The sequence below is a fragment of the Lactuca serriola genome, chromosome 2 (genome assembly GCF_051521515.1).
Source record: "Lactuca serriola cultivar US96UC23 chromosome 2, Lser_US96UC23_V15, whole genome shotgun sequence".
In the NCBI taxonomy this organism is placed as follows: Eukaryota; Viridiplantae; Streptophyta; class Magnoliopsida; order Asterales; family Asteraceae; genus Lactuca; species Lactuca serriola.
In genome coordinates, this window is record NC_136409.1 from 202899985 (window position 1) to 202924110 (window position 24126).

The window sequence follows — 24126 nt, forward strand, 5'->3', positions numbered from 1 at the left end:
GAATTTGAAAGGAATGGAATCTGTCAAAGGAATTAGAATCTGGAGGAATTTGAATCTGAATGTACTAGAAACTTAAATGTGTTTGGTTGACATGGAATGGAATCTGTTTTCTGTTTGGTTTGTTGATTTCTCAACGGAATTGGAAAACAAATTACGTATTATGACAAAAATACCCTTTAATGTTTTTTTCTTGCTTATCATATTTTTTAATAAACATGACGAATTTTTATATAATTAAAAAAAATTGAAATAAAACCATTAAATATATAAATATAAAGCAACAAATGTCATTCATTATTCTCAATCTCAAATTAAAAAAAAAAAAAGTAACCACACACTATATAAAATAATGTCTAAATACCTAGTTCATAATCATATCATTCTTCCAACATAAACCTCACAAAGTTCTCCCGATCTTCTCCTTCCAAATTCCAAAAACTTAACACGGTTTCAGGGTCACGCATTATTTTCCTACTTGCTTTGAACCTATCAAAGGCACTTAAAGACTGCATTTTTGAAATTTCTGGAATCACCATTGAAGCTTTTTTTTGTACTTCTGTTTCTCCTAGTATTGCTTGGTTCATGCTATTTGCTGCTTTTTCAAGTTTTTCTCCAAGGGTGTTAGCTGCAATAGTTATTCCCTTAATAACTGCATCAACTCTTTTCCTCTTCTTTGAGCATGTGTTTGGAGATTCTTCATTTTCTGTGGTTTGTTCTTCAAAAACATCTTCTACTTATTCTGATTGCTCTTCATTATTTGCATCTTCTTCCATTTGGGAAAAATCCTTGGCTTTATTCACTTGAGCTCTATCTTTTCCAAAAATGACACATAAATCCTCGTAATGAGGAAATATCTTATTTCTCCATTTTCCTGCCTCTTTATGAACCTATTTTGTATCATAAAATGTTAGTACATAAAAATTTAATATAAATAATTGAGAAGTAAAAAAATACATAAAAGTTATAATATTGTACCTGTATGTAAGAATCCCAAACTGCTGATTCAGCTGTTACAGAATGAGTGGAGCTATCATAACCAAAACCACTTGTGTTCGTACCATTTACCATATCATAAACAACTTGCCAATCTTTTTTCATGGTTTTGATCCTTGACTCAATGTGGGGTTTACCCAATATGCCAGAGTTAGGAATTTTTTCCTTTAATGCGTTTTCTAGATGTAGTAAATATCCAGATTTAAAACCATTATCGGCTTTATATCCTCCCATGTTCACCATATTTACCAATGCTTCCACGAGCTTGGCATCTCCAGTAATTGTCCAGTTGCGATAGTTTCTGATTTTTTCCATCACACCTACTATTTTCATAAACATAATAACTAGATGAAACAATGCATGCTATAAAAAAATACACAACCATATATATAACAAATATAACCAGTAAAAGTAAATTAAAGCTCATTATTGAAAATAAAAAATGTAGCACAAATTCATAGTAAATGATAAACATAACAAAAATAGAAATGATCAATGTGTAGTATTCCAAGAATCAAACATATTTTGTGCTAAATCGTTTCTAAATGTGGTCCACTCGGTTGATACACCAACAGAAGTGATATTATCATAATCTCCACCACCGACATCTCCGATTCCCTCGTCTAGTTCAAAGTGGTTCTCAAACGGATCAGTTGTCATTTCCTGCCTTATATAATTATGAAGAAGACAACATGCCATTATGATCTTATTTTTTAGATCAATAGGATAATATGAGTTGTCCCTTAAAATTCCCCATCTTGCCTTTAAAATACCAAAGCATCTTTCTATAACATTTCTTGCAGATGAATGCCTCATGTTGAATAATTCTTTAGGTGTAGTTGGTTGGTGTCCTGCACGCCAGTCATTCAAATGATATCTTTGACCTCTATATGGGGCTAAGAAACCTTCACCATTTGTATAATCAGCATCTACCAGATAATAACCTATATATGTAGTATAGTTAGCATAATTAATAACTAATACGTATCTAAAATAGCAATTATTATACGTACACGGCCTTGGGACCTTCAATCCATGTGGCCTAAGTAAGGCATCTCGAAGCACTCTACCATCCGCAGCTGAGCCCTCCCATCCCGGTAAAACATAGATAAATTGCATATCTTGTGAACACACCCCTAGGACATTTGTGGCAATATCATTTTTTCTTGTCCTGTACTTAGGCTTATCTTTAAGTGGCACTAAGCACTTTATGTGTGTTCCATCTAAAGCTCCTAGGCAGTTCTACATAATATAAGAAAAGAAATGGTCATATGTCATATCAAGCAATTTATGTAGTACTCGAAATTTTTTATTAGTCTAATATATACCTTGAACCACTTCCATCTTTGATCTGTAGAGTTTTCTGTAACAGGTTCCGGTTTCTTAAGCAAATGTGGATGCAACCTTATCACTGCATTGCAAACTCGCGAAACAATTTTGCTAATTGTTTCTCCAGAACGCTGGAAACGACCTATCATGACCCGATTCTTCACATTATGTGCAATAATGTGAAGAAATATGGCCACTTGTTCATCAATATCCATATGTCTACTTGTTCTTAACCCACCTAGTGTATGAAGCATGTCACACAACTTTGTGAAACATCTTCGGGTCATCCTGAGATTTGATATGCACGTAGTGTCACTTTTGTAAGCGTATTTGTGCATTATTGATTGTCGATCCACATCTGACGATATGTTTTTTATACGTGGTTTACCTCCTCTGTATATTTGTAGTAGCTTGCACACCGTGATAAAAAACCATGTAATACTAGTCATAACTTCATTCCAAAATGTAACGACTATTTGACTTATCTTTTTTCTATGTTTGCTTCTAGTTAGACTAAGCCGTGCCATTTCCTGCTCATCTCCCCGAAAAGGAAAATTTTACAATTTAAAGACATAATAGTTGACATTGTTGTGGATTTTAATCGTCAACAAATTTGAGTTTTAGTAGAAATTTGTTTGATTTTTGTCTCATCTTTTCCAAGAAAACAAACATAATGGCAAAAGGATTGAAAACAAAAAATCATGCAGGTAAAAAAAAAACACCACACAAGCAAAAACACAAACACTTGGTGTGCATACTTCTACCTACAACTAGTACATGTTACCAACAGTAAATTTCAACCACAAAATTAACAATTACTTTACTTGAAGGCTTAATTGCAGTTACATCACATAAAAGAACACATAGTTGAATTGTAGTAGGATGTCAACAATGATAATTAAAGCATTCTCATTGATGCGATACTGCCGGCACAACAAATATCCAACGATTAAAAAAAAGCGGCCAACATGCGTTTAACAAACAATCACAAATTGAATAAAATATATATAAATGTTATTTGAAGAACGGTAGATGATCAATTCGGCATTTGCTTGACAATGAAAAGGATGAAACAAAGAATAGGAAGAACAACTAACCTCAGGCAACAAAGGTATCAGAGGCGCACAGCAAAAACAGCAAAAACGATCGGCAATTGAATTGTATTGTAGAACCGATCGAGATATGTAGATATATTGAGATACGATAATCGGGGAAAAGATAATGACAATCGGTTGTTTTTTTTTTTTTTTTTTTTTTGATTTCACAAGCGTATAGATAATAGGAGGATATAAAATTGAATATAGATTCTTGATATGTTGGGAAAGAATTAGAAATCAATCAACTGCAGAATTAAAATATGATTATGGAAATCCGATTCCATTCAATTGGTAAGCCAAACACGATAACTACGGGATTCTAGTTTCCATTTCCTTCACTTTCCTTAGGAATCCCACAAAACAAACGCGCCCTAAGTGTCATAAGATTCCCTCCTTCATGAAAATGACTGTGAGGAAATGCTTTCACTAAGAGAGATTTTAAGAAGATAGTGATTGTGAAAATTGGATTCTCGAATTCGATTATGGTTACGGTATCCCTTTCATGATTCGAATTGTGAGATTTGACAACTAGTCTTAATTGTTTAGACACATATATGAGCTATCTAAGGCAAAGGTGTGTAAGCTTAGATAAAGGATTATCAAAGCATTAGGTATTAGAAATATGAACTTAAGAAATTCAATAAGTATTGTTTTTCTGGAAGTTAAGCTGTTTTCTGAATACATGTCAAAGCTAGTGGGAGCATAAGTGTTATGCTTATATGATAATAATCATCGTGATAGTGGGAGCATAAATGTTGTGCTTGTATGATTATTATGGCAAGTATTGCAAGTTAGCAATATTAATTATATAAAACAAGATACACTTTGCAAAGTCGTAATGGTTGAATAGTTGTTTTGCTATAATTAAGGGAGAGAATATTATGCTTCATTTAAAATCTAAAGGCTTAGGTTGTGGAATGTTAATAAATTTAGTCAAGGATACATAGTACGTTCTCAAATTTCGATTATGATCATGGCATCCCTCTTCATAGTTCGAATTTGAGAATGTGACACATAAAATATTATGGCAAAAGATTGATAAAGTATCATATCTTTATGTAAGACATTATGCATCGTGTCCCATACGCTTCGGGTATAGGATTGATTGCAAATGCTATAATATTTGACCATTCTAAAATTTTCCAAATGTCTAGCGCATTAAGAGGGAAAAAGGACAAGAATTGGTTTTGAATAAGATAATTAAACAACTATCAAAGGACAATCCAAAGCTCGCTGAGGATTGGTCGCTTGTGAGTAGTTGGAAGTATGATATTGGATGGACCATATCGACATTATTATGAATAGATAAGATTCAATTAAGAATAAGTTGTCATATGGAAAATATGGAAATGTTTCCATATTGGGAGTTGGATATTGAGAGTCTATGCCTAGATTAGAAATTTTATGCAAAAGGATGTTCAAAGGAATGTACTTAGGTGAGAGACATCACGTCTATGGAATTGTACTATAACAATCTCTAATAGAGGACTTTGTAATTTCATTGGCAATAGTCATTGTGACTTTTGTGCTATGACATTACGAAAGGATCATTGCATAAAATGTTAGAATTTAGCATATTCTATAAGCGGCAAGAATTTGATATTCTTATACTTATGAAAAGGATTGGGAGTTGTGAAATGAGTATGATTGGAAATGTGTTCATTTGATCTATTTCACAAAGTAAGAACCATAGGTAAACATTGTGTGCATGCTAAGAGTATGGGACAAGTGTAGTAATAATTCAAGTAAGAAGTTGATTACCCGAAACAACAAATAATGAGTAATCAATATGGTGATAAATAAAAGGTGTTTTATTTATACTCAAAGGTTTAAGGCCATATGGGATTAGTATTATTCTTGTGTTTCACTTTGCATGTTTTGACTTCCTGAATAATTTAATTGGTTCAGAACAGTTAAATTATTCGAACGCGCCACAGTCGTTCATATGTTGGAAGTAGATATGAATGAAGACTGTCGTGAATTGGTGTGTGAATTGTCTAAAGTGTATTAGAGATAAGCAATTGTTTGCTGCAACGTTCATGAGTGCTTATGAATATGATTTGAGCATTGGATTAAACCCACGCTCACTTGGATCACTTCATGGATTTTATCACGAGTGATTGGTGAGACGATAACATCTTATATTCTTGAAACCGAGATGTGTGAGTTGTATCTTGCGAGTCGGTTGCACATTGATAATATGTAAACACACCAGTAACTTGGTGTTATAAAACATATTGTTGTGTGTAATTCGGTAAGTGAGTGCAAGCGAGCATTGAGTCAAATTTTATCCGTTCCTTTTATCCAAAGTAGGATAAAAGCGATATCTTTGGGCCCCTCGATGATTTAGTGATGACACCTAAGCGCTTGGCCAAGCCGGGACAAATTTGATGTGATCAATTGTAGTCTGTTTTCTGTCGTCATAAATCGGAAGTCGGGAAATAGTATAGAGAGAATGATTAAAATTCATGTCTTATATCTATACGATATCTAGAATGGAGGAATATATGATCCCTTATCTAAAGGACACGCGTATCTGATAAGATTAGAGTTGACAGCGGCTTTTGAAAGTTGCGATTGCAGATCAGGATCTGAAGTCATACGTAGAATAGTTATTAGACTTATCCAAGTGGGAGACTCTTGGATTAGTGTCTAAGTCCATAACTATTTTGGTATGTACTTGACCCGATGGTGCATGGTCCTTTTGGGTTGCCTTCACCAAAGCAACTTGATAGGATGAATTATGGAGAGAGAGGATTAATTATGATTTATTAATATATTATGAGAATAATATATTAAAGGAGAAATCATATTGTTTAATTAATATTAGTCAAGAATTAATAAGAATTAAATTTGTGGCTACAAGACATTAATTAAACTTAAGGGACTAGAACTGTCAATTGTGTGATAGTTGAATATTGGGCTAATGGACTCCATATTAGAGGGGTGGACGAATTCTATGTGGAAATCCATTAGAAATCGTCCTAGGCCTCTAAGGAGGGAGTCCATGGGTTGCTTAGGGCTTAAGCATCCAAATTAGGGTTTCCTTGTTAGATAACCCTAATAGCCTCACTATTTAAAGAACCCTTGAGACTCAAAAACGTGGTGAACTTGTTCCTTAGGGTTTTCACACGTTTTGGGCAGCCTCCTCTCTCCTTATTCTTCATCCTCTTGCTCTTGGTGTTTGTGAACCATTAGAGGAGTGACATTTGTGACTCTAAGCTTTCTAAAGTCGTTACAAGGAGGATTTGAGATTGTTATTGCTACATAACAATCAAGGTAAGATCTAAACTCCATTCATAAGTTAATATGATTAACTGTATGCTAGATCTAGGATTTAAAGTCTTGGATGAATTGCATGTACAATAGAGAAACTTAGATCCAAGCATTAGGGTTTGTATGAGCACATAGGATGTTCTTATGGATTAAACCCATCAAAAAGCCCTACTCTTCACCACCGGCGTCTCAACTCGGCCCTGACGGCCATCTGTAATCCTCAAAGTAGCAGGAGCAGGTGCAGACACCTTCCCCGCAACAGCTAAACTCGGACACTGGGACTTTTTATGCCCCCTCTGATTGCACTAAAAGCAAATCAGATCTGATGCCGCAATGGCGGTAGTAGTGGCTGTACAATCTCTGCTCATATGCCCATTTCGGCCGCACTTGTAGTAGCCGGCACTCCCTGCCTTGCACGCCCCATCGTGCAATCTCCCACACTTGCCACACCGACCGTGGCTCTGCTGACTCCTAGCTCTGTAATCTGAACGCTTGGGCTTTTTGCCCGAACTCCCTGTACCAGGAGCCGCCTCCAGCTTCCTCTTTCTCTCCATCTCAAGGTCAATCTCTCTCTCTCTCTCTCTCTCTCGCCCTAGAAATCATGTCATCCAACGTTTTATAGCTGGACCGGCTCACAAACTGGTGGATATCACTCCGCAGCATCTCATGATACCGAGCCTTCTTCATTTCCTCATCAGCTGCGTACTGAGGAACGAGAAGTGCCCTCTCCCTGAACTTGGCGGTGATCTCCGCCATTGTCTCTGTCGTCTGGGTGAGGTCCTGGAACTCTCTGCCCAACTGCTGCACCTCAATAACCGGTGCAAACTCAGCCCTGAACCTAGTAGTAAAGTCAGCCCAGGTCATAACATCCAAAGTTGCGTCATCTCCAATGACATGTCCGACCTCCTCCCACCAATCATGTGCCCTGTCCTTCAGAAGACAGGACGCCAGTCTGACCTTGTCCCCCTCGGGACATCTGCTCGTGTGGAAAGCGTTGGCCACATCCGCCAACCATCTAGTACTCGCTATGGGGTCCCACGCCCCGTGATAATCCGGAGCTCCACATGCCCGGAACTCCCTAAACGTAAGTGTGCGTGACCCCATCATGGACGCCACCTTATCACGAAATGTGCCTAGTCTCTCCTCCATCAACTCTAGTATACCCTCCTTGATCGAACTAAAGATCACAGGAGTCTGCTCAAGTATGATGCGAGTAATCTCTGAAGAGAGAAACTCCCTAGTCTGCTCGTCCAACTGCCCGGCCTCCAGGCCTGATCATGATCCCTCTCCGGCGCCTAAACTGCCGACTGCTGGTCTAGGGTGCAAAACCACCATTCTGAAAACACATCACGACAAACGTCAGAAACACTGATATATTTTGATGGATCGCTACTACCGCAAGTTTCTTGGTCTCATCTCAGCTTTCCTTGGTTCAAGTACAGATCCTCTGCTTTCAGTAGTACGGGCCCATACTACCTTCCACATCTATCCGTACATTCCTCAAGTACCGCCTCGACTCCACCAAGTCACTTTTACTATTACTCTCATCCTAGGCTTACCCTAAGGAATTCTATGACTCCACCCAATCCAGTCCTCAGCTGCTGAAGGCCTCCTCGTAATGCTAATTAGTCATCACCTAAATACCATCACATGTGACGAGGCTCAGATAATCCTTCGAGTAAAAGACCCGTCCCTACAACGGTTAGACTCAAACAAGAGCTGCGCTATAGGGCCAAATCCATCACTCTGAGATTATTCAACCCTGATCACATATGACGTGACGTATTCACCTAACGGCTAACTCCCATCACCCAGAGTCCTACAAGGCACAAAGCAAGCAGCATTCAGACACAGGAAACTACCCAAGCAAACCTATTCTCATAACGAGAAATTGTACTAGCATACAATGCTAAGATCATACTATCAGGCATAACCTAAACATGCTATCCTACTACTGTCTACTCAATACTAGCATGCGATTCTTATAAGGCTGAAACACATATAGCAGGCACATAAGGCATCCTCCTAGATCCTTAGTCCTATACAAGCATGTTGTTCTACTGAAACTGAAACTGAACTGATATACAACTGAAACTGGAACTAATAATATAACTTGTATGGGTAATTTAGGAGTACTTACTTGAGCTCGGCTGATCGTACGCACCACACCTTTTACTCTTTATCAAAACTCTTTTTCTTTCTAAGTTCTTTTCAAAAAGTTGCTTTTTCGAAAATGTTTTTCCTTTGAAAATCTTTTACCATTTCCTTAGTTTGAGTTCAGACACACCCGAAAGTGTATCTAAATCCCTCAAACCAAGGCTCTGATACCAACTTGTAACAACCCAAAATACGACCCAAAAATTTTTGTTTAATAATTACTAAAATCATTATTTCAATACCATAAAATAAAACCCATACGTCAATATCTCAAAACCATAACACGTATCACAAGAAAACTGTATCAAGACTGAATCAAAACATATCAATGAAAAGCTAAATCAACTCCCAGGACAAACTGAAGCTGTGGTGTGTGCGATGTCATCATCTCGAGCTCTTCCCTTTACTTGCGGAAGTACCTAAAACCAAAACTAAAACTATAAGAACGAAGCTTAGTGATCTCCCCCAAACTACCACATACTATACAATAACATATAAACACATACTGGGCCTTGCCCACTGCATCGGACCGAAGTTCGGAAACTGCATCGAACCGAAGTCCGGAACTAACCAGGGCCTTGCCCTCTGCATCGGACCGAAGTCTAAAAACTGCATCGGACCGAAGTCCGGAACTGACTGGGACCTTGTCCCCTGCATCGGACCGAAGTTCGGAACTAACTGCATCGTACCGAAATCCGGAACTGACTGGGACCTTGTCCCCTGCATCGGACCGAAGTCCGGAAACTAACTGAGCATGACATATCATAGCATAAATATATCAACTAGCATGAACACATAAAATACACACTGCATCGGGCCGTAGCCCGGAACACAGAACACATAAATCCTGTCTCAGCCACGAAGGCATCAAATATTCTAAATACTACATCGGACCGAAGTCCGGAATCTACTACTAGTTAAACGGGCCGGCATTGTGGCCTTAGACTCGTTCCTGCTGGAAGGAAACTCACCTCGTGATGCTGACTGCTGAATTCCTGAATGAGAAATCCCTGACTGCTGCTCCGGCTGCTTCCCAGCTATCATGGGAAATAAAATAGTAAATCAGAATAGGGATTCTCCTATGGGTAAAATGACCATTTTACCCCTGTTATGGCATGGGTCACAACATGGCCCAAAACCCTTAATTCCTTCTAAGTCCATCCATGGCCCCACTAATGGTCCAATTTGCTCCATTGGGCCCAAAGCCCTTTATTAGGCCTTACTCAAGCCCAATACTAATCTTTGGCCCATAATAACTGAATTCTGAAGGCCACTAAGGCCCAAAGACCCTAAGTCCAAAACTCAGCCCATACCTAGGCCCAAACGCTCGAAGCCCAAACTGGCAGCGCACGTAGGGCGTACAACAAGGTATGCTGAGTGTACTGGCTGTTGGCTGGTACGCAACGCGTACCTCCTTATACACCCAGCGTAAAGCCCTGTTAAGCCAAAGTCTCATTAAGTGCTTAATAATCCGAGTCAGAAGCTAAAATATTAGATCCAGGTCTTATCCGACGTCTTAAACCATAAATTTGCTTATTTGATGGCTTACAAGACTCCCTTAAGCTCAAACTTCTAAAAACAACCATTTATAACCAAGAAGGTGGCTAGATCTCATGCATGGCTTCATGAAAGCCTCAAACATGGAAACTTTTATTGCTATGGGGACACTTGATCTTCAAGGATAGCAATCCCAAGCTCCAAAAACGAAGTTGCATGATAAAGGTCCTTCCTTTGGACCTAAAAGGTCTAACTTCCAAAAACTCCTAGATCTAAGCTTACAAGAGGAAAGTTAGAAGCTTTATACCTCTTTTGAATGCCAAATGAAGGAATGATCCTAGATCTTTGAGCTCAAGGTACTCAAGTTCTCCTTCTTCCACTTCTCTTCTTCTTCTTCCCAACTTTTCTTCACAAAAATGAGCCCAAAAGATCAAACACACACAACAAGGAAAAGGGATGAACTAGGGTTTTCTGGGGGTGAAGGATAAGTGAGGAGGCTATAATGGGGTTTAAATACGTCTCAAACCCTAAAATTAGGGTTTTGCCACCTGGTCGCGTACGCTGGGCGTACCTCTAGGTACGTTGCGCTTACGCCTCTCACAACCCGCGCAAACTAAAGACACTACGTCCCGCGTACGACGGGTTACGCCCCGCGTACAGCTTATGGGCAGCTTACATCTCAGCCCAAAAATCATGAAGGTCCACTCCAATCGAAGGTGACAATTACCAATTAAAGCCCACTAACATTCAAGAAATTAAATTAATTAATACCTCAGAAGACGATCGCTACAGCAAGTGCGCCCGGAACCTTCTCAGGTTGGGGGAAAGCGATTGGTGGAGACCGGTGACTAGTTCTTATACTCCTGAGAAGAGGGCTACGATGACGAGGGAATAGTTCTGGGACATGTTTCGTGCAAGGTATGTTCCCCTGGTAGAGAGGGAGAGACTGACCCAGGAATACCTGGATTTGAGATAGACGATCGAGACGGTGGCAGAGATCACCAAGATGTTCACCGAGAGGGATTTGTTCAGTCCTGAGTTCGTTGCTTTAGAGCAGGCTCAGATGACTTGGTATTTGAGCATGATCAAGACGAATATTCGACAGTTTATATCTATCCAGCACTATGGTTCTCTCACTGAGCTTCAGGATGCCATTAGGAGGCGAGAAATTAAGATAGAGACCCAGGTGAAGGATCAGTGTCAGGCTCCAGATCAGTCCCAGCCTGCAGCAAAGAGGTTCAAGTCCGTCGGCCAGAGTTCCAAATCAGTTGGAGGGAGGCGCATATCTGTTGCATGTCATCGATGTGGCGAGGAGGTTCATTTTGGAAGAGACTACGGGCGAAGTGTATGAGTTTGTTTTCTTGGCGCACTACTAGAAAAACAGCCTTTTACGATGCTTATTCTGCGTCGTAAAAGGCTCATACAACGCGCAAATGCGCGTCAAGGAAGGCCCTGTCATAAAGAGAGACGACGCGCTTTTGCGCGCCGTCTATAGACGACGCGCATTTACGACGCTCATTTACGACGCGCAATTACGACGCACGTTTACAACACGCTATGCGTATCAAGGAAGGCGCTGTCATAAAGGAAGACGACACGCATCCGTGTGTCGTAACCTTACGATGCGCATGTTAATGACACACAATGCGTATTAAGAAAGCCCCTGTCAAGAAAGGCAATGTCATAAATGAAGACGACACACATTTTTGCGTATCGTAATTTTAAATTTTTTTAGAAAAAATTATTTATAGATTTACTGATTTTCAAATTAAGTTTGCATTTCATGTCTCATAATACAAAAAATACAATACATTGCACAAAAGTTAATGTCATACAAATAATCATTCCAATAGTAGACAAATGTAACATTTCAACAGTTTTTTATATAATTAACTAAATTATTAGCCAAATTTCTTAAAATACCAACATACTTTTCTATGAAGAGCCTTAACACTATTCTTTTCTATCAAAAACTTCAAAACCTACATAATTAAATTAATGTTTAATCAGCTACAGGTCAATAAGGTAGGTTTAAGCAAAAGATTTTCATAATAGTAAGATTTTACTTACCACTGTTGTTAATGACATTGAAAGAAGCAGCCCAACAAGCACCCCCTCAGAAGGATTAATACCACATAATTGTTGATATTTGATACTTTATTACTAAATGAAACCAAAAACAAAGTTAAAAAGTAAACAAAATCAGAAGGTTTTAGTCAAACTTAGAGAGGCTATAATTCCAAATATTACTAAATGACATTGATTGAACCACCTGCAGATTTACCATTTTGTCCTTATGAGATTCACTACTGAACACATTCTATAGTTTGTAAACTATAATATATATATATATATATATATATATATATATATATATATATATATATATATATAAAATCATTGTGAAAAGCAAGAAATTAGAAGTGGAATGTGATTGCATACCATCAAAACCAACATTTTTACATGCCCATTTTTCCCAACTTCTATTCACGAAACCCCAATCCATGATTGCTTGTTGGTTACATGTACAAAAGCCAACAAGTAGTAAGGCAGGTCTGCAACCAACCCATCCACATTTTTTTTTCACATAAAATAGCTACCTCATTCCATAATTACTAATATATATATATATATATATATATATATATATATATATATATATATATATACTTCAATGTTTTATGTCAAGTGATAAGAAATAAGACATGTTAAAAACAAAGTGCAATGTGCACTTATTGTTATGGACTCGAGCATATAAGAGTCTTTCTCCTTTCCAATATTCCAAAGGCCACCTTTTAACTATGCTGCTTCGTTTCACTCCAGATGTCCAAGAAGACCCCGCTCCTATCATAATCATCCCCATTATATCATAAATAAATAAACCATAAGAAGACCATCTACAACAGGTAACAATTTTTTTTCCAATCCATCACAACAGGGGGAAGAGAAGCATCAGGAAACAATTCCTAACTAAATAGATAATAATAATTATCTAATAACTCTACAGTAAATTTAGAATTTTAACTTACATGAACTGATTGCATCTGTAATAAATCCGCAAGTGCTTTTTGCCTCAACTGTTATTGGGAAGAAAAAAGAAACAAAGTATTATTATATATCAGACACATAAATTTACAAAATATAGAAGATTACAATCATGCCCTTATATACCGATTGGTTAGTAGCCCAACTTTCATAATAGTAAGTAAAATATGATTAGTTTCATTATTATAACAAAAAAAAAACAACATTATATTATTATTTCACTTGCAAGGCATGACTCCTGAGCATGGGTCAAGTCCATTAAACAATAATACATCATCAACTATTAAAGACTTCCTAAACCTTGTTTAAATAAAATAATGATCAAACCAAACCACTAGTACATGTTACTTGAAGTTCAGCTTTAGCGCCACCTTCCTCCACCAGTCCATTCCGGGTGATTTCTAGAGGTGTGTGTAATTGCATTGACCTAGTTTGACCAGGAATCCTAAGATGATTATTCGGCTTCACAGGAAGTGGGGCCCGATATTCAACCTCAGATGGCTCGCGTTTGAAAACAGACCCAAATTCAGGCAATGTGCCGCTTGGCCTTGGGATCTTCAGTTTACAGTTAGAATTAGCAAGAATGTTTTTGGGTTTTAAATCTCAATGAAACACATTTGTTGCACACATGACAAACAATCAAACACAAAAGTATGCGTATCTAATACATATATGTGCACATTCATACGAGTATTTGTAGGTATCAATCACAATACCACAAGAACATATATCTTGTCAAGATAAAAAGAACCAACCTGCAGGAATATATCTTGATTGCAACCTTTTCTCCTGTGTGAGTATCAACAGCGGACCCCACATCACCATAACTTCCTTTCCCAATAACTTCTTGAACTTGGTACCTACTTGCCTCTCCATACTCTGTGAAGAACTCTGCTTCAATCTGGGTCAAACAATAACAAACACACCTTTAATCAACAAAAGCAAAAAAAACTAGAGATGCATCCTGTTAATGTAGCCAAAAGGGAAAAACTTTGTATTCATTTGAAAGCCTGTTTTTATGCAACATTAACATCGTCTACAATGGGGTTGGTTGGACAAATCAAATCAACTATATCAAATCAAATCAACTATCTTGTCAACGATCATGGCCAGTTTGTAACTTGGCCCTATGTGATTTGGGGATCAGTTATCAATTAAAAGGTTTCAAAAAACTACGTGCATTGAATAAAAAATAGCTAAACCAAAAGAAGAAGATAAAGAATGATAAAAGAAACCTGAATACACTGAACCAGTCTTTGTAGATCTTTTGGTGTTATGCAGAGCACCAACTAATCGATGTTGAATCAATCACCATTTTAATCAAAAGTTATGAATACACAAATTATAGATTCTCTAATAGATTCAAGGTCAGGGTTCTTAAATACAACACTTGAGAATCTATCAAAATCCCCAAATTTCCAGATATCGCGAACGTTGCTAAGTTGAAAACTGCAGTCAAGATTTTTTGTTTGCCCATTTTGCCCCTTGCTTGTCGTGCGAGGCGCCAAACCTTTGAGTGATCTTGAATTTACAGATTTTTTTTATTATTATTTAAAATATATAAATATAAAATTGTATCATAAATAAATAAATAAATTAAATTTATTTAAAAATTGTTCAATTCACATTTAAGGCCATTCCGGACCAAACTAATAATTGAACCAAGACATAAGACCTGAAAATTTATCCCAACACCATCAACACCATTCCATCCAGATGGAAGTGTCCATTTTGAAACCCTAATTAGAGGTTATGTGTTCGAATCTTGTGGAAAATGGCAACTGTTTGATTGATTGACCCCTTTTCATATCCAGACCTTCAATAATTCAACTTTGACTGATCTCTGCCATTTGAAAAGATTTGGAGTATCGATAGGATGAAGCCAAGTAAGTGTCTGAGTACCAGATTGTTGCAGACATAAGCTTAATCTATCCCTGTTATAAAACACGGTGTGTGGCTGATAATGGACAACATGTATTAAGTAATTTAAATCGTAAAGTCAAATATAGATCTAAAGTCTAAACTTTAATTTTAAAATGAGAATCCATAAATGGTGTAACGTGTTAGTAAATGTATTTACTTTTGTCCTATCGGATGTCATGTGAAGTAGAATCAAAAGTCTGTAGTAAGATCAATCTGTATTAAAAGCTTTAACATCCACTCTTTGCTATGAGAGGAAAAAGAAGAGACATTACCATTAGTTAAATAGATTTTTGAGTGAGAAGGTGACAAAATTATTTAAAGAATAAAAAATGTGACTCGCCTTATTTTCGAGCTCAAGAAGTGATAGTCCAGCACTAAAAACACAACTGGGCCAATGTTGGTTTTGGTTTCGATAAACATAACACAGGAAGTGGGAAGAATCGATGGATCTTAATAAACATTTTTTTGGTTCTTAATCCCGTTCAAATCACACCAGAACTTGTCATGTGGTGTGTTTTCAACACAACACAACACAACTGAACAAATGGAAATGAACTCGTCTAACCAACAAAACAAAATGAAACGTGTGTATTTAGGGGGCTTGCTAGCTACTTACTACTAAATACTAATAGTCAAGTCAGTCATATATAATCCAAAATATATAATCATAATGTACAAGCCTGGAAGGAGAGAGGAAGGTAGGGAGGTTTCAAAACTTATGATGAGGAAGAGGAATTAATGTTGCGGTGCTAACTTGGCTAGAATGACCATATCTAATATTTTAACATCAAGAGTGTCATCCACTTTAACGATTCCATCTGTGCCATCCACACCAATGAGCTTCCCTGTAGCCCCATGCTGGGGTCCACCTATTATCTTTATTTAGTCTGACTTCCTTGGCACTACCAACTCCATCTCGTTCGGGCTGGCAGTGATGAAATCCCCACCAACAGCTACTCGACATGCCCCATCCTGAAACATACCCCAACACTATTAATCATATTCATATAATTAAAAAACATATTTATTCGCAACACACAATACCAACCAGAAGCACTTCTCGGATGACACCAACAACAACATCTTCACTTGATCGGCGTACATTCACCAATATGTCTGGCAGGAACCATGGTCCATCGTTATCCCCACCTACACAAACACAAATGCTAATATATTAATATTAATTATAAGGAATCCATTGGTATACAATTACAATTTACAACACACACTGACCTACTACAGGTGACATCATATCCAAGCCACCAACACCAGGAGTCATTGGTTGGCCGCCTAGTGTACCAGGTAAATATGTTGAGCTTCGTGTCATGGGCGGTTGTCCACCAGGTGTTGATGGCAAGTAAGGCCTTAGAGCATTACCTGCAATTACACGCCACATGATATATCGTATCCATAACTTAACTCACAATTAACATAATGAGAGAGAAAAAAAGTTTTAGCATACCATAAGAGGCAGGGGTTGTATCCCTATCCCTATTATCCCTTGGTGTGCCAGCTTCACTGTAACTTCCACCAGAAGGACTATTGGCCCATCTTGAACCAGGAGTTGGTGCTTCATATGTTCTTGAACGAGGGCTTCCCGGCTGCAATTCAATATTTATTATAAACATTACTTTTTTATTAATTAATCAAAGGGAGGGAGGGACAAGAGTGGCACTAGTGATCACTTGATACTGAGGACTGCTTCCCTAAGAACCAGGGTTTCCATCTTCCCAAGATTCCCTAAACAAAATAATCCATGTAAAAATTCTCTTGTTTTTTGGTTTATACAATCATGATATCATGTCTTATGAATAAGAAAAGACAGGTAGCAAGCTACAAACCTGGCAGGACTCATGGGTGCGTATCGATTCCATGCTCTGTCACACATAGGTGTCCTCATTCCATCATGAATAGGTGTTGCTGACCAAAGATTCAAATTTGTTAAACATGAAACATGAAAAACAATTACTTACTATGCATGAAAAAACCAACCAACCTGCAAAATCCCTCATAGGCGTCATATATGGATGGAGTGGGGTTCATGAAGGATGCATAGGTGTCTCACTTCTAGACCCATACCTATGTGTCTCACTGATATAAATATCATAAGCAAAAAACAGTTAGGAAGGTATCTATCTAATCTTCTAATTCTATGAAAAAATATATGTATACCGATATGGGGCCTTCTTCTTGGCATTATCAGAGACGTGTGTCCGATCAACCAGCAAATGGGCTAAATAATTATACTTTTTTCTCATTTTTTAAATGAGAGGAAAAGACGAGTAGTCCTGTGGGGAAAACATGCTGGGAGTAGGGGTAGTGTCGTCAATTGCTTCTAGAACTTGGATTTTTCCTCCTTGAGCTAGTTGATTTTGGCTTTGAGAGATTAAAAGTACCCCTAAAGCTAAATTTTCCAGATCTGGTAGGCTTTGTAATTGGTAAGGGATCTGCATGAACCATAGTCGCCATGACTGCAAAAATTGCAGCAATAATCACTCTTAAGCAAAAGAAACAACGTGAAACATATGTGAGTCTGATTATCATAAGGAAGATACAGTGAGAATACATGGTTCTTGATTCCAGGGTTATAAGAACTCGTAGAACCAAAAACCCTATTTCCCCGAATTTATTTAATTATAAACCATGTGATGGATGCAGGTACACAGCCTTGCTTGTGGTTTCATTTGTCTGTTATGTAGCAATATTCTCCTTCTCTGTTGATAAAAAGATTGAGGATGCAATTGATGAGGCGATTATGTGGTTAGATACGAACCAGTTGGCTGAGGGGGGTGAGTTTAAGGATAAGATGAAGGAGCTTTTTCCCATTTTGAAACTTTTAGGTTAGAAAGAGATAGACGGAGAGAGAGAGAGAGAGTGAGTGAGAAGATTGAATGAAGAAATGTTAGAGGCGCTGGAGGTGAGTGAAGGTGGAGGCCCTAGGGCTTCTTGTTGCTAATTCAAAGGTCAACATCAATGGCAGAAGGTGGAGGCATCAGTAGAGGGAACAAGGTACAAAGAGAGGAGATCGAACCATTTAGTGTGAGGATCGATTTGGAAGAAATCTCAAACCCTTAACCTTAAACATGATGTGAAGCGATTGATCCATAATCTTCTTCGTCTCCGTCAATTCCTTGGGCTCACATAATCGGACGATGGTGGTAAATGAAGCATTCTTCAAAAAGGAAGTTGCATCGCAGCAGTTTGATGCTAGAAGTGGGAACGAGGATTGGAGGCAGTGGATGTGGGTGATGGGTGAGGATGAAGAAGGTGGGGTTTAAAAAATTGGGGATTTCATTTTCCCTCCGAGACGCGCGTTTCTTAAAAAAAATATAAAACGACATTCACAGAGGACGCACAAGTGCCCTCCGTGTTTTTAGTATTTTTACATGAGACACTAATTTAAGGGCACGCAATAATACGTGATATAAATCCTTAAATTTTTTGAACAGATGACACTTTTTTAATGTCACTCTCTATTGCGTAACATAAATCAATGAGTGTCGTGGATTGCGCGTTGTAAAAGGGTCTTTTTCTTGTAGTGGCGGTTAGGAAGGCCACATTAGAGCTCATTATCCCCTTCTCAGTGAGGTGCTGGATCCTTCGCCCTTATCTTAGTAGTTACCCGATGGTCGTCAGGGGACTGTCGGGGTCCTGAGGATTGAGATTTGAGTTGGCAGTTCTTCTAGTTAGTTGTTGTGGTAGTATTGGTATTTCTCTATAATTTTGGATGATCAGTTAAGTGGAATTATCTTATTATCTCTATTCTGATTGAATTCTTATTATGAATGGATTAATTATGTTTGTTCTTGTTTGTATGCGAGATGGAATGTATGAATGTTGTGTGGGTTGAGATTCTCATGTGTATATGGATAACGATAGTTGGGATCAAGTGATGGAACTCAAGTTAGTCTTGATATCAAAGGGCTATAAAGTTCTCAGTTTCTAGCAGATTTCAAGTGGGGAGAGAAGAACCTCAAATCAGGAAGTCTCTTAGCCAAGATTCGGTTCTCTTTTAGATTTCTCTAAGTTCCAATTTCGGCGCAACTGCTAAGTCTTTGGGTTTCGCATTAAACCATCGTCAACTGTTAGATTTCCCTTTCGATTCGAAATTGTCTTAACTGTGATAGCATCTACAGTACATGATTAAGGTATTAGGAGCTCACGTTGAAGTTTCTTGTCTGTTATCGTCTGATCGGGAGTGAACCCCAGTGTTGATAGTGGATATCTCTGTTGGGTTGTCGAAGTAGAGTAAGAGTGTTGCTCAGTTCAATGGGAGATCAGTTAGTTTTCATTGCAGTGATGCCTTTTGGAGTGGAATTAGGGTGTTGACGTGTGGACAAGAAGCTCGGAGACCGATTGATTCCGTGGACTTTCTTTCACCTTGGTTGTTGTGGAGAAGTGCATCTTGGAGTAGAAGCGAGAGCGGATTTCGAGGATGAAATATAATTTAAGTGGGGGAGAATTGTAACATTATTTTTAAAATAAAATTAAATAAAATAAGTATTTAAATATATAAATAATAAATAAGTAAATAATTATACTTAAAAACTTTGAGATGTATTTTTATATTTTATTTTTTTAGCCCTAAAGTTGTATTAGTTAGTAGGGTGTATTCATTGGGGTCTTAAAAGTTATATTTGTGAATATTGAGGGTTAAATTATAACTTTTGGACTTGAATTGTAATGAATTCTGAAGGTTGGGGTCTATTTGGTAAATTATGTATATAAGGTTAAAAGGAATTGTGAGGGAGGGACTGGAAGTGTAATAATGGGTTAAGTTCGAATATTGATGGGGCATAATCATGTGGCCCTCGTCTTGGCCTTCATTTAAAAAGGCATCATAATCCCTAACCCTAGTATAATTTCCCAGCCGCCACCATTATCTTCCCCTCCCTTCCAGCCGCCGCCACCCCCGCTATCAAAGTCACGAGCCAGCAAATCAACGCCACCGCTGTTGCTGCCGACGATAGAGGATCGATGACGTAGTTGTTTGGACGTTGGGGTAGTAGGAGATCGAAAGAGTGAACTGTGGCCGTCGTTATTGTTGTTCCCGGTTGGAGGCCATATCTCTTCTCTGTCCCTTTCTGTCTATACGTTGTTGCCGCCGCCGCCGCTCCGAGCGGCTGTTGTGTGTTGTTGCCCATACTCCAACTTCCACATGTCATCTTGAGGGTGGCTAAGTTGGGTGTGTATTTCCTCATTTTAACTCGTGTTCATGTCTGTGTATTGCTGTTGCAAGCCGTATGTGGGTGTTTTGTTGGCCGAAAAGTGAAACGGACCACTATGGCAGCCAACCATGTTAAGAAGTTAGATAACTATTGTGTTTCTGTGAATAAAAAGGTTGATTTAGGTGGCAATTACAACAACTAGTTTGATAGAATATCTTACTGCTTTCAACAAAATTTATTATGATGATCTTAATGTCAAGACTGAAAAGGATGAGAAAGTATTTGAGAAGATTGACAAGTTTCTTTTTGATTTTAAAAAGAGTTTGTCGAAAGTTGATCTTTCGTCTCAATCTTCTATCTCTTAAGATTCTATTTCTGAAATAGTCTCAAGTATTGAGTCGAGTTCCACAGCAGAGTTGGCTCCAGTCATAAATTTGGTTCTTCGCCTACCAATGAATGCTCCACGTTTTGTTCATGTCTCGCAAGGGGGAGAAAGAGGTGTTTGTTCTTCAAAAGGATCTAGTGAAGATACAGGTGTGGTTGTGGGGAAATTGTTTTCCACTAAAACTCCTATAACAATACCAATGAAACCAATTTCATCAATAGCAACAATGACACCAATGAATGATCCTCAAGATAACATGGATTGCTAAAGATTGAAAAATATGAGAATTTGTATTGGTGAGGGAGGTTTAGGTTCTGATATTGTCAAAACTACCTCATCAGTCGATTTCAAAAGCAAAGGGAAAGGTATACATGTTGAACCTTCTACAAAAGAGAAGAAAAGACAGCAAGAAATGGAAATCGAAAGGCAGAGGCAAGTGAGCAGCATAATGAACCAAAGGGTAAATGATCCATCAAGCTTGAACAAGGGTGATCCCAATAAAACTTCGTTTTATGAAAGTATAGAAGTTGTTGTGATTGACAAGGTTGATGAGTTTATGAAGAAACCTAAGAAAAGCTATGACATTGAGAACTCAGACTTCAATTAACTAGATTTTCCAGTTAATCATCCGATGTTTACCTTCAATAGATTTAAACTAGTTGAAAATTTCAAGGACAAATAAGAATACAAAAGTTTGAAGATTCACTTCCATGCAATCATGGGTAAAAATGAAAAGGTGGTTGGGTCTTCAGTGAAGATTGTTAGAGTTTTTTCGATTGTTCCAGATGTCTTGTTCGAGGGGCTGATGCATAATTTTTGTTATTCAATGGTATGAGCTAATAGTGCAAGGTTTGAGTTTACAATTTCAGAATTTCCATTGATGAACATGAATGATCTCTTCAAAATTTCAAAGATTTTGTGTGATGTTGATCCTTCCCAAATTAATAAAGATAAACGAAAAGCTTTCTTCATTGGATATGGTTATTTTAAAGCCTTCATCGATTGCTACTATGATTATTTGGCAGTCACAGATATAGATCTTGCCATTGCAATCAACAAGACTTCAAAGGGGACGAAATATTTGCTGAAGGTGTGGAAGGATTTAGAGAAGTTTGAAGATGGAGAGATCATCCAGAAACCATTTGGAGTTATCTTCCAAGGGAAGAAAAAAAAAGGGAGAATTCACGAAGTACCTTTTCTAAACAAATAACATTGAGAGATACACCGACTCTCATTTTTCAAAAATTCTACTCCGTGTCAACATTTTCAAGAAGAACGATAACGAAGATAAAGAGGAGGTTCAAAAAATCATTTTATGGTATATGGTGATTAGGAAGGAGTTGCTACAGGCATTAAAGACAATAGCTTGAAATTTTGACTATTCTCACTAAGGGGGAGATTATAGAGTCGAAAGTTGTAGTGAGTAATCGAATGTTATGTCTTTAGGTTTCACGCCTGTAAATAGCAAAAGTTTTAGGACTTTCATTATCGTATCTATTTATAAGGCATTTTCAAGTTTCTCATTGTATTTTCATGTCCTTGTATTTTTTGGTATGTGATGTACCCTATAAATAGGGTAAGTACTTAGGTGTCAGGGTAACGAAGACTCAGAATATTGCTTGAACTCTAAAAACCTTTGTACTCTTCCAAACATAATCTGAGCTAAACAGATCATATTTTGATCTTGGTTATCTTTATTGCTTTCATTGATTCGATTGATTCAAACATATTTTCAAACACTCATCAGGACTCCTTATCCCCCATATCGTGGTCGGTCCTTGGTCGCACCGCGGTTCCTCTCGCAGTAGAATATTTCATTCATTAAGCACCTAGTCCATATAGATTAAGGTTTAGGTTTTCAACTTTATCCATTCTAATGGCTAAATCCAACTAGATCCACGACCTTAACTTGATTTAGTCCATAAAAGCTTATCAGGGTAGGTCCTGAGGATTCCAATCCCCAGGAAAAGTCGGAAAAAAGCCCTTAGTCCTAACGTGAAACAAATTAAATTATATAAACTAAAGTTTTTTTAAAATGACGATAAACTTTATAGTAATACTCACAAAAATATCATAGTATTTTACATGAGTTTAGATTGTAGTGCATGATCTGAACAACTACTTATTCACCAATATTTTTAGCTAAACTATCTCAGGTAGAATTCAATTGAATCCATTTCAATTTTCAAGCATCTTTACATCACCTAAAATAATTAGTGATCACATCATATTCACATAATTAAGATCACATTTGTTCATTTATATAGCTTACCTCGACTCTATTGCAAGAAGGGATTAAAAAGAATAACATACCATTTTGGATGGTAGAAGAAGGAGAAGAGCAAGTGGAAGAAAGCCACCAAAAACAACCAACCTAAAGGAATATAATAGGGTTGCCAATAACTGAGAAAACAATTTCAAATCTAACTTCAATAAAGGTTCTGTGCAAATGATTGTAAGGTTAAAAACAAGAATAGGATATTAAGACTATCAAGTCTACTTGAAGTGCATAATGGCTTTCACTTCATGTATTTAGCAGAGTTCTTTGATAATAAGGATAATATACTTAGAATGAATCAATGACAACCACCAAACTCATAACCGTTTCATTTCTATCGTTTCTTATGACCTTGCACATTATCCAAGTAAAGAAATGTGATAAGTTTGGTGGTTGCCAAAGATTTGCATATAGCAGTAGCACCACTTCAACTATCTCACTGATCCTGATACAGATTGAAAGGTTTATAATTTTAGAAAATCAATTTCCTATTTCAATCTCACACTTGGATAACTACTTGGTCATCCAAGAATATAGTAGAAACAAAAGCTTCATTTAATCGAATAACATATAAGTTATTGTCTTTCTCTAGAGTCTTCTTCGTGAAGCCTTGTTAAGATTGGGGCAAAAGTGCAAAACATTTGAGTTTCAATATAAGATTTTAGCTAAGTACAAAACTCCCCAAATACAAGTCAAATATGCTTTAGCAGTGATCATTATCATTACTAACGATCATGTTGGACTACATAACTTTACTTCTGAAAGAGATGTACTCTTGATATCCATCCCCCATAAATATTCAAAATTGATTGACGAAAAATATACAATTTCTCGATTTATACTTGAGCATTCTTGTGGAGTTCCAGATTGGGATCAACAATATAAACACCAGTAGTTCAAACCTAATTACAAGAAGTTGAAGAATGAAGAATTATGATATGATTGAAGTACCTTTCGAGAGGAAGACCCGATACCTGG

At 37.5% G+C, this 24126-nt stretch overlaps 2 protein-coding genes and 1 long non-coding RNA gene across 3 annotated transcripts; all 3 read right to left on the minus strand.

Annotated features, from left to right (window-relative positions):
- Positions 1-734: 734 nt before the first annotated feature.
- Positions 735-1236, minus strand: LOC145089970 (uncharacterized protein At2g29880-like). Its single transcript, XM_079028341.1, has 2 exons — positions 976-1236; positions 735-887 (listed from the first exon to the last, which is right to left on the minus strand). The coding sequence occupies exons 1-2, from the start codon at positions 1234-1236 to the stop codon at positions 735-737; spliced, it is 414 nt and encodes a 137-aa protein (XP_078884467.1).
- Positions 1237-15814: 14578 nt separating this feature from the next.
- Positions 15815-16675, minus strand: LOC145090733 (KOW domain-containing protein). Its single transcript, XM_079028832.1, has 3 exons — positions 16551-16675; positions 16366-16466; positions 15815-16289 (listed from the first exon to the last, which is right to left on the minus strand). Exons 1-3 carry the CDS (start codon positions 16642-16644, stop codon positions 16200-16202), a joined length of 285 nt encoding a protein of 94 aa, XP_078884958.1. The 5' UTR covers positions 16645-16675; the 3' UTR covers positions 15815-16199.
- Positions 16676-17157: 482 nt separating this feature from the next.
- Positions 17158-17539, minus strand: LOC145090735 (uncharacterized). Its single transcript, XR_013701737.1, has 3 exons — positions 17490-17539; positions 17314-17408; positions 17158-17237 (listed from the first exon to the last, which is right to left on the minus strand). It is a non-coding gene; the product is annotated as an uncharacterized LOC145090735 (long non-coding RNA).
- Between the last annotated feature and the right edge of the window lie 6587 nt (positions 17540-24126).

Bases quoted from the DNA above. Each gene is read 5' to 3' on its own strand.
- LOC145090733 (XM_079028832.1), bottom strand. From the start codon at position 16,644: ATGACACGAAGCTCAACATATTTACCTGGTACACTAGGCGGCCAACCA. The intron at 16,467-16,550 runs GTCAGTGTGTGT...GTGTTTGTGTAG, and splicing joins TATGATGTCACCTGTAGTAG to GTGGGGATAACGATGGACCA. The intron at 16,290-16,365 runs GTTGGTATTGTG...GGTATGTTTCAG, and splicing joins TCATCCGAGAAGTGCTTCTG to GATGGGGCATGTCGAGTAGC.
- LOC145089970 (XM_079028341.1), bottom strand. From the start codon at position 1,236: ATGGTGAACATGGGAGGATATAAAGCCGATAATGGTTTTAAATCTGGA. The intron at 888-975 runs GTACAATATTAT...GATACAAAATAG, and splicing joins TTTGGGATTCTTACATACAG to GTTCATAAAGAGGCAGGAAA.